We start from the raw sequence: 17,031 nt of genomic DNA, 5'->3' as shown, positions 1-17,031 counted from the left end.
ACGTAATAGCCAAATAAAAAGGTAGCTCAAATAGCCTACATTATGTTCTTAGGGGTTGAAATGAAGACAGAATAAAATCAAATACAAGTAGCCGGATAGCAGTACTTATATCAAAGTGCAGAAGGAACGATCTAAATCAAACGTGTCGTAAAAATCCAATAGAGTGCAATGATTGTAAGACAGTGAACAACGTCTACATTTCACATAAGCGTCGACAGTGTGTTTAAGTATGCGAGTGCAGGAACAGAAACCAAACAAACTACTAAGCCCGCCAACCTGGAACACGGCGGGATCCTGCACGCTATAGAGGAAGTCCTTGTGTTCGACCACGTCTATAATGGGCATGACGACGGCCGTCGGCGCGTCCTTGATGCGCTGCAGCATGGGCCGCATCCAGTCGGTGACGCCCTCGCAGTGGGCGTCGAGGAAGATGAGCACGTCGCCGCTCGCGTAGCGGGCGCCGGCCAGGCGGGCGCGCGTCAGGCCTATCCTGGAGCAAGTGCGGACGTTGGTCGAGAGATGGCGTGGAAATCAAATACTGTGTTTTGTGATAGTGTGATGGCGTTTGTTTGATGAGCCTCTCACGAGCGCGTCGATTAAATCAATCACATATTGCTGTATACCGTGGTAAGTGAGGGATACTATCGACAGAAGATAATATAAATAAAAAAATAATGAATATTTAACCGTGATTAGTCCAAAGATGGTCGTGATTCATAATCATAATCAATGACACGAGTACCGCTATCCGACAACAGATGTCGTTTTATCAATTAAATTAATCAATCAATGTTAATGTTATTTTTGAGAGTATTCCTAACGCTATCCCGATATCACAACTACCTGAAAAAGGTAATCGTTTACAGTCCTTAAATTTATTTAAATTTCTGAGTACCATTGCTATTGTACAAATAATGCATTATAATATTTATAATACTCAAGCCTTCCGTAACTTAAATTACTGCTTACCTTCCGCGTTATTAACGCTGTTAGTAAAACAAAAATAATCAAATGATATTCTTAAAGTTTTCTAATACGTCACCAGAAAACTCCATTCTTTCAAATGATTGGTGGTGAGTGAAAGGCAACAGATATAGCGGTCAACAAACAAACGGGAAGACTTAATTAAATCGACGACAAAGTCTGTCAACGAGTGTTTAACGTCATGTAAAGGTATAGGTATAGATAGATAAACATATCGTGAGTGGCGGTCACATCTATCAATGATGAGTTGATGACTAATGATTTGATGAACAATCATAGCTCTGTCAAAACTGACTGACTGGGAAGTGGGTAGAGAGAATAAAAAGAATTTGTTCTGGAATCAGCATGTTTTGATTCAGTGTTCAGTGACGAAATAATAAGGAATAAAGTAATAGCAATAAAGATAATTGAAAGGAAGCGGCATTGAGTTCTTGAAGAGCTGACAATATTTCATACATAATAATAAAGCGTTTGAAGAAACTGAATCGTGTCATGTCAATAACGAACGATATAAGGCATTCTAAAAACGAACGCGACAATTTACTTAACAAATGAAACCGAAGCGCAAAAACGTAGACACTGAGTATTGTCATCAGCATTTTGTCTCGTTTCATTCCCAAAAGCGATCATAATTTAAGCGACAAAAATATTTCACTTTTCTGAAATGTTATCCTGATGTATTGTGCACGTGTTGTCACACGTGTTATTATTATTAAAAAGACTATTAATTGCTTTGCCCGTAATACAAGCGCAAAAACGTTAAAATATGCACGAATCCAGGCGCTTTTCTTCAACTAGGCAATAGTCGCTTGACATTTTTGGACTGAAAATTCACTGTACATTTTTGTTGTCAAACACTACTTAAATGACAATTAGTTAACCTTACTACAAAGACGTAAGGTTGAACGATAATCAGTTAAGAGTATTGACATTATTATTACACCCAGTATTACTAGTTAATAAAATAATATACAGCGAATGTCCAGTGACAGTTGTCAAATTGGCACTTAAAAGCAACACTTTTTTTATTACCGATATTGGAAACTTCACAAGATCCCCAGCCCTGTATTCGAACGTATTAATCTTGATCGTGTCGATCAGCGGCACGAGGACCGACTTCGGACTGTGTTTGATCCGATGCAGTAGCGGCCGGAGCCAGTCGGTTACGCCCTCGCAGTGGGAATCCAAGAAGAGGAGGATGTCGCCCGTAGCGGCGCCCGCGCCGGCGTAGCGGGCTCTTGTTAACCCTAACCTGAGGAAGTTCAGCTATTCTTCCATAGATGGCGTTGTAATCAATCTACTTAATGGCCATTTATGATTGAAGTGTCTATTGGATACTATCGACATTTTAAACAGAAATGAATGAAACTAAAATCAGACAGATAAATATTGGATCCCGTGGCGTTGCTCGCGCCGGCGTGCCGCACGCGCGTTTGTTCTATCCTGTACAAGTTACGGTGTTTGACGATAGATGGCGCTATAATAAACAGTAAGACGAAAGCGTTGAATATTTGAAAATATATTATACTGGGATAAAAATGGGAATCATTCTGTGTTTCGATATTCATCGTGTATCTGTGTAGCTATTTGACCAAATACATTGTGTAAATCACGGGCAATAAATCAAACCAGATACAGAATTTATTCGCGTTATCATTCATTAAGAAGCTTTTTTAAGTTACACTTAATTATGACCCCGTAATTAATTTGGGAAAATTTGCCGAGCAGCAATGTACTGCAAACATTACGACTTAGGAGACATAACATTATCAAGGCTTGCTCGTAACTTGTGTGTTGCTTTACATTGCGGGCCGAATTATTTAGCATTGTTAATATTTTAATTGTAAGTATTTCTAAGCAAAATTTATTTCAACATAATTCTTAGATCCTACGCTAACCACCATTGAAATATTCGCCCAAATTGGATTTATACACTGTACAACGCTATGAATAATGACATAATGTTTAAATTATATTAGCAGAGCTGATGCAAGTACAACATTCCACAATAGATGGCGCTTTAAAAAGATATAACAAACTTAGTGAAATAGTAGTAATAGTATTAGTTTTTAAACCATGTTTGAAGTCTAAACATCCTAATTTACGATATTTTTTTCTACTAGTCGACTGTAATGGTTGAATTAAGATTTCGTATACCAAACTATATTTGCTCACCGCCCACTCAACTATAAAATTCATTTCGTTACGCTATAGTCAACTATAAAAAAAAAGACCAATGACGTGCCGCCGCGCTCCCATAGAAAATACAAAACCGGCGCGGGGCGCGGGGCGGGAGTCGCGCGTTTACGTCAACATTTTTGTGTACTTAGATACTTACCAATTATCATTAATTATAAAGGTTTTATAGTAAAAAAATATTATTTTAGATGACTCGTAGTCAAGCTTTTCAATCTCGTACCTTACTCGACTGAAAAGCTCTCTATTATATCACGATTGTATAAAATACTATAATAAGACTCGGTAATGTATGTAACTGTTTGTAGTAGTGTAGCCTAGGGGGAGGCCTTTGCCCAGCAGTGGGACACTCAATAGGCTCGTTAAAAAATGTATGTAAGTATAACAAGTCGAAATATAAAATATTTAAGGAAAGATCGACGAAGCACGATAGAGAAATATAGATCTAAATGAGCGACACCTAATAGTAATGAAATAGTTAGATTCTACCCTACCAAACTACCCACATTCAATAAACTCTAGTTGAAATCACCTGAAACGTATATGTGTCGATATGATTATATTCGAGAGTGTTAATTTCTATCATGTCGATGTTAGGCACAAGCACTGATTTCGGGCTCTGCTTGAGTCTATAGAGGAGGGGCCGTATCCAGTCGGCGTTGCCTTCGCAGTGCGCGTCCAGGAAGACGAGCGCGTCGCCGCGGGACGCGCTGGCGCCGGCGTGGCGCGCGCGCGTCAGGCCCAACCTGTGGCAGTGCGGCTGTTTCACCATAGGTGGCGCTAATATTAACTAACGGACAACTACCGTTTAACATGGATTTCAACTTTTACGACCCTTACACGTTTTAATTCATTAAAATGAGGCATAGTCGCTTTATTTTTGAAATACCGTTGAAAATACAAAAAAATGTGAGTTTTTGTCTTATTCGTTCAATATGTTAATGCTAATTTGTATCAGGATAGGCTTTTATTACAACTCCTGCGCTGACTTGCCTTACACACCGAACTCAACAAGCAAGATAAGCGCTAAAATCTACGGGCAAATCATTAAAAAGTTGAAAGAAGAATAGGAATAAAATAAAATATTTACAGATTTTCTTAAAACACCCAGAAATCTTCTTACACCGTGTATAAATACTGTGGATATTATTCCGGTATTATTTGATGAGAAATCACTACACTATAAAACAAAGTCCCCTGATGCGTCTGTACGTCTATTTTCATGCGGTTTTTTAGAGTTCCGTACCAAGGGTAATAAAACGGGACTCTATTACTAAGACTCCGCTGTCCGTCTGACATCAGGTTGGATCTCATGACATGAATCGTGATAGACAGTTGAAATTTTCACAGATGATGTATTTCTGTTGCCTTTATGACAACAAATTCTAAAAATGTACGGAACCCTCTTAGGGCGAGACCAACTCCCACTTGTCCGGTTTTTTTTTACAATTTTTGTGCAAAATATTAGTTTTTTGTAAATCCGTGCGAAGCCGGGGCGGACCGCTAGTAACAATAATAAATATGTGTATAAAGTCATACCACTTCCGACCTGTACCTCCTGTAGCAGATGGTCCAGAGACTGCGTGTAATATGTTACGGCCGCTAAGTCGAGATAATCATATAAAAAAACGTTAATGAATTTTTATTCGAGTGTTGCCATGTTTAGTGTAAATTTCAATGATATATACAAATATAAAAAAAAAACAATGATATGACTAGTAGGGCTAAGATGGTCGGCTCTTTATCATTTGTCACCATGCTTGTCACGTTCTAACAAGTATGTAAGCGCGAAAGTGACGGTCATAGTGACAAGTGATAAAAATGGAACCATGCTGCCACTGCAGGTAAATGAGAGTTCAAGTACTAACATTTAAATTTAAATGGTCCCACTAAAATGATCGACTGCCAATCGAAATCCTAACTACAGGAAAACGTAGACCGAAGTTACTCAAACCGTCACCTTGAACTTTAAATGGCCGGCAGACGTGTATCTCAAAGTGTCCTTCATTAACACGTCGATCATGGGGACGAGAACTGATTTGGGACTGTCCTTGAGCCTTTGCAGGAGAGGCCGCAGCCAATCATGGTTGCCCTCGCAGTGGGAATCCAGGACCACGAGCACGTTGCCGATAGCTGCGCCCGCGCCGGCGTGGCGGGCTCTTGTTAACCCTAACCTGAAGAAGTTCAGCTATTCGTCCATAGGTAGCGTTGTAATCAAACGCATCAAGTTATGACCGTTTACAGTTTGAGCGCTGATACAATTTCAAATAATTTAGGCAGAGATTCAAAACAGTTTGGACAGATAAATATTGTAGCCTGAATAAGTTAGAGTGCGAAGATTCTTACTAAGCTTTTTACGGACAGAACGGCCAGTTGATAATAATTTGCAGAGATATTTCCGAGGAATAAGATTGGTGGTGGGAATCCTGAACGATGAGAAGTCGTTGGGTCGTCGGCGTGAGACCGAGGTAGGTCTAATCTATGATACTTATACGAATATATCGAGTACGTATTCTTAAAAGTCCCTAACACGCTACGCGCGGTTAATATATGTGCGCTATGTTTGTACGTGGATTATAAATATAAAATGTAACCAATGTATACAAGGTAGAAAGCTACACATCCGTAAACGGTTAAAATTTAGCTATATATATGTCATTATTTTACTGAGTACCTAGTAGTATCGCTAGTAGTAGATGGCGTTGGAATCAAATAGGAACATATACGAGTTCTAAGGTAAACTTGTCGCTGTCGTTCAAGGCACTCGCAACCGAAGAGTTAATTGTTCTCTCTTCGTTCGCGCGCCAAAATATGACGAGTGTTACTTCATCTCCATTGTCTATAATAATAAAATAATTTTATTTCGGATATAAATCCATAGTCTGTCTAGTTCGTGGATGGTTACCTGCCAGGAAGCCGCAGGACCCGTCAGGTAGACTTGTTCTGATGTGTCGCACCATTTACCTCTCGGGGAGAGGTTTTTTTTGTGGTGAGGGAGAGAATACTCATGTATACCGCCGGCGGGTACCGACGGTTATGTCCGACTCAGCTGGGAATGTGTAATTCTCGGGGAGAGTTGTCAACTAAGATGGTTTCTGTTATTCCAGGTGGTCGGTTACCTGTCAGGCAGCCGCAGCACGCGCACCATGTCGAGGGGTAGCCTGGTTCTGATGTAGCGCGCCAGCTTCCCGCGCAGCTCGGGGAGGGTGGAGTTGTCGTCGACTAAGATGATTTCTTTTAGGTACACGTGCTCGGAGTCTTCGGGTTGACCTGGGTAACCTGGAAAAATCGAACGATGGCTAACGCGGTAGCACGCATTGTGTATGTAAGCATAACCAAAGAGATGTACTCACACGTGGGGAAGGTGATAAAAATACATCTTCAAACTTTTTTAATTTCTTTCTAATACTGAATTTAAGGCAATATATGGAAATATTATTGATCGAATTTTATGTCCACTACCGTAATCACAATCATTGCATGCTCGCTTTAAAATCTTTGCTTACGGAGGCGTCGTTGATCGGGTCGCCACTTTCCCAAATGAAGGTTGAGGGAGGCGATGGCTGAGATACGCGTCATGCTCGTGAACGGGTGCTGTTTGTGGAGACCGGACTGTTTAAAGCTTACACGGGCTACATCTTATGTTATAAGTATGTAACTTTATTTTTGACTGGCATAAGCGTGAGACACTTGTCTGTCTGATTGAATTTCTTGTCTTTTAATTATTTATTCTTTAGTTTAATTATTTTATACTCATTCAAGTCTTGGAGACCTTTTGCATCTCTAAGAATAATTTAATAAGCGTTTTTATAAAATTAATTTTATTTCTGCCACTTAGAGACTTTTACATCTCTAAAGAAATTTAGTATTTGTTGGTTGTATTTTTCTATCATAGTTTTTTGTGTAATTCGACATTTAGAGACTATATACATCTCTAATAAAGTATCTAATATTTCATTGATTCTATATTTGTAATTGTATTTTTTTTTGTTTCAAAAAATGGACATATAAAAGTGCCCCTGTGGCCTATTTCCTGAATAAATAAGGAAAAATTAATCGCCAAGCACGAGATTCGGAATCGGAGATCTGGGGCACCGCACCGCTATAGCGCAAGTGAGTTCGCAAACGAATTCAAACAACCAGCCAAGTGCGAGTTACCATTACGCAAAAAAAATTACGTTTGTCATATGGGAGCCCCGCTTAAATATTGATTTTATTTTGATAAGTATTCGTTGTCATAGCGGCAACAGAAATACATCTGTGAAAATTTCAACAGTATAGCTGTCACGGTTCATTAGACACAGCTTGGTGACAGACAGACTTACAGACGGACAGAGGAGTCTTAGTAAAAATGCTTTGTGAAAGTTTATGTAGTTTTTTTCAACTTATCTATTTTAGGAATCTCATGACGTTCGTTCGCTCGTTCTGAATGTTACAGTAGTATAGTTACCGAGTTTCATGACCCGCCCGGTGCCTCGCTAGAGGAAGTTGGCTCGTCAGTGCCACAGCTGGTCCTTCCTCGCTGTATTTAGGACACTCCATATCGTTCTGAATGTATCAGTAGCATAGTTACAGAGTTTCACAACTCGCCCAGTGCCTCGCTCGAGGTAGTTGGCTCGTCGGTGCCACGGCTGGTCCCTCCTCGCTGTATTTAGGACACTCCATATCGTTCTGAATGTTACAGTAGTATAGTTACCGAGTTTCATGACCCACCCGGTGCCTCGCTCGAGGTAGTTGGCTCGCCGGTGCACGGCTGGTCCCTCCTCGCTGTATTTAGGACATTTCATATCGTTCTGAATGTTACAGTAGTATAGTTATCGAGTTTCATGACCCGCCCGGTGCCTCGCTCGAGGTAGTTGGCTCGCCGGTGCCACAGCTGGTCCCTCCTCGCTGTATTTAGGACATTCCATACCGTTCTGAATGTTACAGTAGTATAGTTACCGAGTTTCATTTTTTTTTTATACTACGTCGGTGGCAAACAAGCATACGACCCGCCTGATGGTAAGCAGTCTCCGTAGCCTATGTACGCCTGCAACTCCAGAGGAGTTACATGCGCGTTGCCGACCCTAGCATCCCCCCCCCTCGTTGAGCTCTGGCAACCTTACTCACCGGCAGGAACACAACACTATGAGTAGGGTCTAGTACCGACATTCCATTTCGTTCTGAATGTTACAGTAGTATAGTTACCGAGTTTCATGACCCGCCCGGTGCCTCGCTCGAGGTAGTTGGCTCGCCGGTGCCACGGCTGGTCCCTCCTCGCTGTATTTAGGACACTCCATATCGTTCTGTAACAAAAAATTGTCTTAATAGATGGCGCTGTATAAACTAAGGAGTTCACAAGATATCCTCTACTCTAAGTGTAAACGACGTATTTTTCGAGCCAAAACAATGGAAATGAAAAGGTAGCCTAAGGGAGCTTTTCCTATCCTTTACAGTAAACTTTAAGATAAATGTGAGTTAGTTACCTGATGACAACAGAATATGGCTCGTTGTGGAAGATGATGATGACGGAAGTGGAAGGCAGCTCCGCGTCGTACGTAACGCGCTCACACGCTGGATTACGGAAATCTGCAAACAAACTTTAATAGTAATAGTAGTAAAACATTTTAAATATTGTCAGGTACCTTGATTTATCTCAGTAATTACAAAACTCGTGAAGGTATTGTTTGGTGAACTGGTTATTCATGGCATCGACTTCATTTCTGTAGTTGCCGTTACACGATTCGTTAACTTTTAAGTATAGCAGACAAAATCGTATCAAAGATGCCTCTTTTAAACAAACTTTCATTGTACAGGCAAATGGGACCGATTCAAGCCTCTAAATTTTCCATGTAGATTAGTCTAAACACACACTTTAATTCTGTAGTTGTGATTTTTAGATTAATTCTTGTATTTTTTACTTTAAACGGTAAAACCTGTTTTGCCGCATACGACCTTATAGAATAAGCTAGGGCAAAAGCAAATTAACTACGCGCGGTGTATCGGGGTTTTGGGGAAGCAAGCAAGGCGGCGCTTATTTTATTGTTTAACGATGCGTCACCTTAACGCGGAAGCGTGCCACGGAGGTAGGTGAAAACCTACAATGCCACCCGCGCCAGCTAGCGGTCGCCCGTACGGGCAAGGAATTTAATTTCAGTACCATTTCATACCTTGTCACAGTGACAATAGTATGAGTTCCCTAGCGACTTTCATATTGATTGTCACTGTGACAATGTATGATAAGGTACTGAAATTAGATTTCTGACTGTACATAACACTGAGAGAATGCAATAAATGTGTTCGAAGGCGAATTTATCACCTTAAGAGATATTTGAACAATAAACTGGCACTTTGGCGGTTTATCGGTAACTGTAAGTGTAAGTTGAACAAGTATATTCATAAAATAGAGATGGTGCAGAAGAAATTCCTTCGTTTTCTGAATTTTAAAATGAAGAGTCCACGTTGTTCATACGCTGATCTTTTGATCAAGTATAATATGCTTTCTCTGGAGAACCGACGAGCCGTTGCTGACGCAGTGATGCTGCGCAACATCTGTGTAGCCGATGTAGACTGCCCGCAGCTCCTCGCAGCCTTACAGTTCCGCACTCCGCAGAAGTTGACCAGGTCCAAACACTTATTTAGCTTACCGATTACGCGTTCCAACTCAGGCAAACGGGCTCCTATACACAGAATTTGCGACCACCACAACAAGTTACTTTCAAATGTAGATTTATTCTCATGCTCCCGTGCCTCATTCAAGGCTGCTGTGACAAAATTGTGCAAAATAAAACAATAAGGAGTAGAATTCGTTGTAAATGCATATAGATTTTGTAGCGGAAATAGTTATACTCGTATTAGAGTTTGCATGTTGCTAGGTTTACATTCTGATACCACTTATGTTCTCAGTGAGATATGTTTAAGGAATCATCATAATCTATACTGTACTAGTTACGTATACACTGCCTATATGTTCTTGACTTGTATGCTTCTGTTTTATCTCCTTGTAATAAAATAAATAAATATATCGGGCCCGGCGGCGCTACAGATTGTTCAATTTTTTCATTCTCTTTAAAGCATTCTTTTATAGTTCCTAAGAAAAGTATTGTCATGTCTTATTTAATATTTTAACGACCGGTCTGGCCCAGTGGGTAGTGACCCTGCCTATGAAGCAGATGGTCCCGGGTTCAAATCCTGGTAAGGGCATTTATTCGTGTCATGAGCATGGATATTTGTTCCCGAGTCATGGGTGTTTTCTATGTATTTAAGTATTTATAAATATGTATATATTATATATATCGTTGTCTAAGTACCCTCAACACAAGCCTTATTGAACTTACTGTGGGACTTAGTCAATTTGTGTAATAATGTTCTATAAATATTTATTTATTTAATTAATGAAATGCTCATATTACTTATGCCTAATTTTAATGTAAATGTTATATGGATCAATGTTGTTTAACAATTAGTTTATTCCGTTTAAAGATTTTTTTTATTTCTCAAAAGAATAACAATTATTCACTTATATGAGAAAAAACACAACAATCAATTACAAATTAAGTTAGTGAGCGATAAAAGTAAATACATAAATAATGGTGCCGCGCTAGTAAGTAGTAGAAATACAATCTATAATAAAAGTGGTGTGTGTCAGGTAGAACAAAAACATGCAAAACAAGTTCAAGAAGTGTGGTTGCTATTGCTAGGAGCGTACCGCGCTGCGCGATGCAAGTCGCAGTCAGCTCGCAGTAGATAAGATAAGACGAACAGAATTGCGCGGATGTAAAGAGCGTGTTTTTACTGTGTTTGTAATATAAGTTGTATACAATATAGTTAATGAATGAATATATCTGTATAAATGTATGTATGTATGTATGTATATACTTTATTGTACATAGAAATAAAAACACGAAAAACACAGTTACAGAGTAAATTAAATACAACAAAGGCGAACTTATCCCTGTATGGGATCTCTTCCAGTTAACCTTTGAGGAAATGAGTAAAACAGAAGTAACGGTGAATGAATGACAAACACAAACAAAAGTGTACAATCACTGAAATTAATGAAATGCACGTTTTGAATACACATTGATACAAATATACATAGATAGAAAAATAACCATAAAATAATGCATACATATATATATAAATAAATAAATATTCAATATATAATATAAATAAATATGAATTCGAACCAGAAAAGTAAAGGAAATTAAAAAAGTAGAAGTACTCCAAAGAACTAGGAAGTCGTAACCAAAGTATCGGAAAGCCACAATTTTTTAAGCTTCTCCTTGAGTGATGCTACAGATTGGGATTGCCTCACGGACACCGGAATCTCGTTCCATAACTTGACGGCATGGACAGTAAAGGATTTCTTGTATGTGCGCGTCGTATTGGAAGGAATCGTGAGTAAAAGATTGGTGCTTGATCGAAGGCGATGACCACTACCAGCAGCTAAATAACTAAACCTTTCGGAAAGGTAAGGTGGCGAAGCAGGATTAAATAGAACATTGAAAAGCAATGATAGGACATGCACATCTCGTCGACGACGAATCGGAAGCCAGCCAAGCTGAGATCGAAACTGGGATACATGATCAAACTTACGTAGACCGAAAATGTATCGAATACAAATATTTTGCAATCGCTCGAGTTTGTCCAGTAACTCCTCACTAAGGTCCAAGAAAGCAGTATCAGCGTAATCTAACAACGGGAGTAAAAGTGAACATGCGAGAGTTATTTTGGTTTGAAGAGGAAGGAAATTTTGAAGACGCCTTAGTGAGTGGAGAGACGCAAAAAGTTTATTGCTAATGTCAGAAACATGAGCTGACCAGGACAAGGTTTGATCAATGATGATACCCAAGTTCTTAACTGTAGAAGAAAAAGGGATAATTGTTCCATCAAAACGCACTTTGGGTACCACCATCTCTGACAATTTGGACACAAAATAAGGACCACCAATGACAATTGCCTGCGATTTTTTTGTATTAACTTTCAAACCAAACTTATTCGCCCAGCAACGAATTGACTCAAGGTCGCCATTTATTCTATCAACTAAAGATGAAAAATCATCAATGCTAGCCGCTGCGTAAATCTGTAAATCATCCGCGTAAAGGTGGAAGTTACAATTTAAGGACTCAGTAATGCCATTAATGAAGATCGAGAAAAGGAGAGGAGAGAGTATCCCTCCTTGGGGGACACCAGCAGAAAGGTCACACCACTCCGAGACCTTGTCGTCAACCTTGACACGCAAATTAAATTATGTTGTTAAAAATAAATGTTTTTTATTAATTAGTTACAAATCAAGTGTAAACAATGAGCAACAAGTTGATAACAAGTATGAAATGTCCATGCAATCAGCGAGTAAATGAGTAAAACATTAAGGTTTGCAACCACACACGTTGGTTCGATGTACTGTGGTATTCAACCATGCTGATAACACTGATTATTGCATACTTGCCACAGAGAATGTTACTACAGAAGTCTAACACACAGGTGCGTCTTTTATTACAGCTACGTAAATCCATGCTGCCAGATGAGAATAGACAATGGAACTTCCCTAACTTTTTATGACATTTCACAGTTACACATTTTTGGGAAAACTTACAGTTTTATAGAGATCTAGACCTTAATGACCCATTTGAACATCACACCCTGTGGATTGTAAGTCAAAATCTTCTTTTGTTAACATTATATTTATAGGAGTTTCAGAAATCATACCAATCATGTGTTCTATGTATTCATTGGCATATGTGTCATCAGTAATTTGTAGTTTGTAAGTCAAGTCTTCACTGATAAGCAGTGCCATGGATTGCGTTGTTGTTGCGTTTTGTGGGGATTTTACAAGGTGCCCGTGAGCATTGCGAGAGATTTTAACGGTGCATTCCTGATGGCAACAGAAGCAAAAAATGTTATATGAATTTTTGTGAAATTCAACAAAAAAAAATCCCTTTTTTTTAACACTCCTGTACATAAAATGTAATTTTTATTGATAAACACATAACCTAAAATTAACTAAAAAGTTTTTTTTTAGTTCCAGACTAGACCTCAAAGTGGCAATACCGCAGTCAAAAATGTGTTTTGTACCAACTTATGGCTAAAGGATGATTTCAAAAAACATTTAATTATCTCTGAAACTAGGCCTAATTCAGAAAATTTTATATGACATTATAGTTTCTAAATATTACCAGGAATGCTTAGTTAAAATGTCTCGCAATGCTCATGGGCACCTTGTATTTTAGTATTCAATATTTTTATTTATTTAAACATTAAAAATAAGTAGAAATGGCAGACTTAATGCCTTAAGACATTTTCTATAGGGAAAACAGAAATTCTTGAATGTGGATGCAGTGAGAAAAATAATTCAGATAACAACTATAAGCAATTTTGGAAATTGACAACATTATTTAAAATGTATAATAAACACTATGCATATGCGCGGTGGAAGAGATTAACTCGTGCTGCACTCAGTAGGTGTTTGTGAAGCATATGTTTGAAAACAAACTTGCTTGGAGCTTGTCTAATTGTCAGGGGAAGCACATTCCAAAGACAGATAGCTTGAACAGTAAAGGAAGACAAGATATAACCACTACTTTCTTGTTTTGGTTTCATATATGTGTTATTAATGAACATAGTATGTTGTGACATTAAATAAATGTGTTATCTATTTTCAAATCGTCTACTATTTAGGCTTTTTATGAGATTAAAGTGATGTGAGTGAAGCTTGAGACCTTTCTTTGAGAAATACAATAACACAATTGTTCCTTTGAATCACTTTAACATATAAACAAAGCTACAGATTCAAACTTGACATCATTATGATTTAATCAATTGACAATTATTATTGCATAGTCAGCCGCAAAACTAGCTAAGTGTTTTAGATGTTCAAAATGACCTCCACACACTCTTATTCCCTAAACCAAGGGTCATCAAATGGTGGGACGCGACCTGGATCCAGACCGCCAACCTGTGTTGTGCTGTACAGTCAAGTGTAAACATATGGGTGTACACATCTTACTCAAAAATATGTCCCATAGCATCTTATTGCAGTGTAGTAAGAGTGTAGTACCATATTTATGAGACAATTCTTTCGATATATATTTTTGCACTTGACTGTACATTACATTTGATTATTTAATAAACTCAAGTAGAAACGGATAGTAATGGTCATTTTATTTTAAAAACTGGAACCCTGTAGAAACTAATTGGTGACCCCAACCCTAAACAATAAGGATGTGTTCAGTTCATTTTGAACACTTTGCCTGCTTAGCAACTTCTGCTGGTCACTGTGCAAGTAACAAATCTGTTATTGGCATGTACATTTAGGTATTTAATGTAAGCTCAATAATACTTACTGAAACTTATTTGGATCAATTTTTGATAAATCAGTTTTCTAATAATTGTTTAGAGTTTCACTACTGTTTTATTGTTTTCTATGGTAACCACCATTACGAATTATCACTTATTTGGTAATAAACTTCTATTTGTACTATGTAATGTATTTGCATATTACATAGGTACTTCAAGGATTTCTAACATAAATATTAGTTATAAAAATATTGTACCTACCTAGGTACAATAACTCAGTACCTACTTACTATTAGTAATTAGATTAGTTATTTAGCAAATACCTCAATATATATTCAAGAAACAAATTGTATGCCTTTAAATACAATTTAAATAAAGATTAATTCATATTTTTATTTGAAAACATTATGAAAATGGAGGAGCAAGTAAATAATACTCCTAAATAGCAAATCTACAGACATAAGCTGATAAAATGCTATAACAAATATGTTTTAACTCATAAAACCGCGATTGTATTGTACGTGATGCGACTGCTAGCTTCTCACGCTCTACTTGTCAACCAACTCTTACATTTCTTCAGTAGCTCACTTTTTACCTATTTTAATATGTAATAATAACTCCTAAATATATAGACAACGATTCAAACTGCTTGTTCTAACGGGAATGCTCGCAAATAGGCCGGAATTTGCATGGAAATATGGCTTACCTTTTAAAGTCCTGTTGTACGCAATGCGATCGCTCAAATAGGTGTTAACGGCGTATTTCTTCTCCGCTTCTTCTCCTAAACGCTTGTCTTCGCCGGTGAGGTATGCAGGCCTGCCACCTTCGCCCAAACCAGGGATTATCCGAGCCTCATCCTCAAGAATCTGCCTCTCGAAGAGATCATCGTCCGGGTCCAGTATAACGGCTCGCGTAGCGCGTCTTCCTCCGCGCCAGTATTCGAATAAACTCAAAGTAACTAAAACTACCATGAATAGAAAACATAGCTTCACTAGAAAATACAATTTTCTTAACGGTAATTTGAACATTTTAATTCAAAACAAAGTTTCCGTGACCGCCGCCAGCGGCCGAGCGCCCGAGTTTGACGTTGACGTTTTGCTAGCCATGTTTTGTTTATGCTGTGATTTTTTAAACAGGAAAAGAGTTTGTAAACACGCTATTCGGCCTAATCCTATTCTTGCGGTTTTTCGGTATAAAACGGAAATGATTTAGAAAGTCATAAGTACCTAAGTATTTTTTGATAAGTTAGATATATTTATTTAGATTTGTATACTTTACATTTATAAAAGATTTAATCAAGTCTGTGGCAAAAACTCTCCGACTTCAATTAGTTGCTAGCGCATATAGCGCAGTTGCTAGGCGGATTACCTACAACGTGACAAAATTTTTGGCCGCACCACCCTACCGCGCGGTGCAGTGACAGTGACCGACTGTAGCGGTGCCACACCGCTACTTGGGTTCTTCGGCCACAAGGGATACTATTTAATTTTTACAGTACATATGGTGCTACTTTAGCGCACTAGTGCGCAAATAAGCATATTACGTTACTGTGTCAAACATTTAAAGGGCCATATGTACTGTAAAACGTTGTACGATACATGTGCGAATAGATAATTCGCAACTCGTGTCGATTTAAAACACTCCCTTCGGTCGTGTTTTAATTTATCGCCACTCGTTTCGAATTTCCTATTTTTCGCCCTTGTATCGTAATGTACTAATTTAACCTTTATTGCACAATACGAAAACGTACTAATGGCGGACTTAATGCGTTAAGCCATTTTCTACCAGTCAACTAGTTATTTTATCCTTTTTGAAGTCAGCTTTTCTTTTTCAAGTATATATATCTTTTTTAAATACCTAACTATATTTGTTATAAAGAGAGGTACGGCAACCCCAACCCATCCATACAGCAACCGGGTGAACCGGGCAGGGTGGCGCAAGCAGCACGCCGTGAGTTTGCGTCTCACCGAGCTGCCCTCTGCAGTTCATACATGACAAGCTCCGCATTAGCTAGCTAGTGCTCTACACTGATAGTAGCAAATATATGGAAGCTAACGTCAACTTGTCACGTATATGACCGACATAATGCATACGTCTCTCTCGCACACTTAGTAATTTCTTATAGGGACGTCTTTTCTCTTAGCTCATTGAAGTCATTAAAATAAAACACAAAATAGCAAATAAACCTTGTATTGTAAGTACAAAATACATCGCACACACAGCGGACTTAGGAATGATCACTGAACTTTGTAATCAAGCACCAATTTGCTATATAAACTAAGGTTCAGGAATCAGTGGGTCAGAAAATAAACAGTAAAATAATAGACACGAAAGGCTGACCAATAGTGACTTTATCCTAGAGTGAGAAATACTAGTGAAAATAGTTAAGTAATTTAGTGATCCATGGGTTTAGAACAGGAGCGCCGCGACCGCGACTGTATCTCGCCCGCGAGACGAGACTGCCGGCGTCTTTTTATAATAGTTGTGCTTGCACACAACGTCTACATCTTTGAAAATGATACCAAAAACTTGGCTTAGAATTATAACCTTAACCATTATTACCCTCAGACGTCG

The 17,031-nt window shown here is 38.5% G+C and overlaps 1 protein-coding gene across 1 annotated transcript in view; it reads right to left on the bottom strand.

Annotated features, from left to right (window-relative positions):
* LOC133532233 (polypeptide N-acetylgalactosaminyltransferase 1-like) overlaps nucleotides 1-15,773 on the bottom strand; it is a 43,069-nt gene extending 27,296 nt beyond the window's left edge. Inside the window, exons 1-5 of the mRNA XM_061870812.1 lie at nucleotides 15,164-15,773; nucleotides 8,646-8,748; nucleotides 8,368-8,465; nucleotides 6,300-6,459; nucleotides 277-490 (exon numbers count right to left, since the gene is read on the bottom strand). Coding sequence (XP_061726796.1) covers nucleotides 277-490; nucleotides 6,300-6,459; nucleotides 8,368-8,465; nucleotides 8,646-8,748; nucleotides 15,164-15,485 — 897 coding nt within the window. The 5' untranslated portion in view covers nucleotides 15,486-15,773. The remainder of the gene's footprint in view (nucleotides 1-276; nucleotides 491-6,299; nucleotides 6,460-8,367; nucleotides 8,466-8,645; nucleotides 8,749-15,163) is intronic.
* Nucleotides 15,774-17,031: the final 1,258 nt, after the last annotated feature.

This window comes from Cydia pomonella, chromosome 26 (assembly GCF_033807575.1).
Source record: "Cydia pomonella isolate Wapato2018A chromosome 26, ilCydPomo1, whole genome shotgun sequence".
Classification (NCBI taxonomy): Eukaryota; Metazoa; Arthropoda; class Insecta; order Lepidoptera; family Tortricidae; genus Cydia; species Cydia pomonella.
The sequence above is the reverse complement of the archived record's forward strand: the minus strand, read 5'-3'. Positions and strand labels throughout refer to the sequence as shown.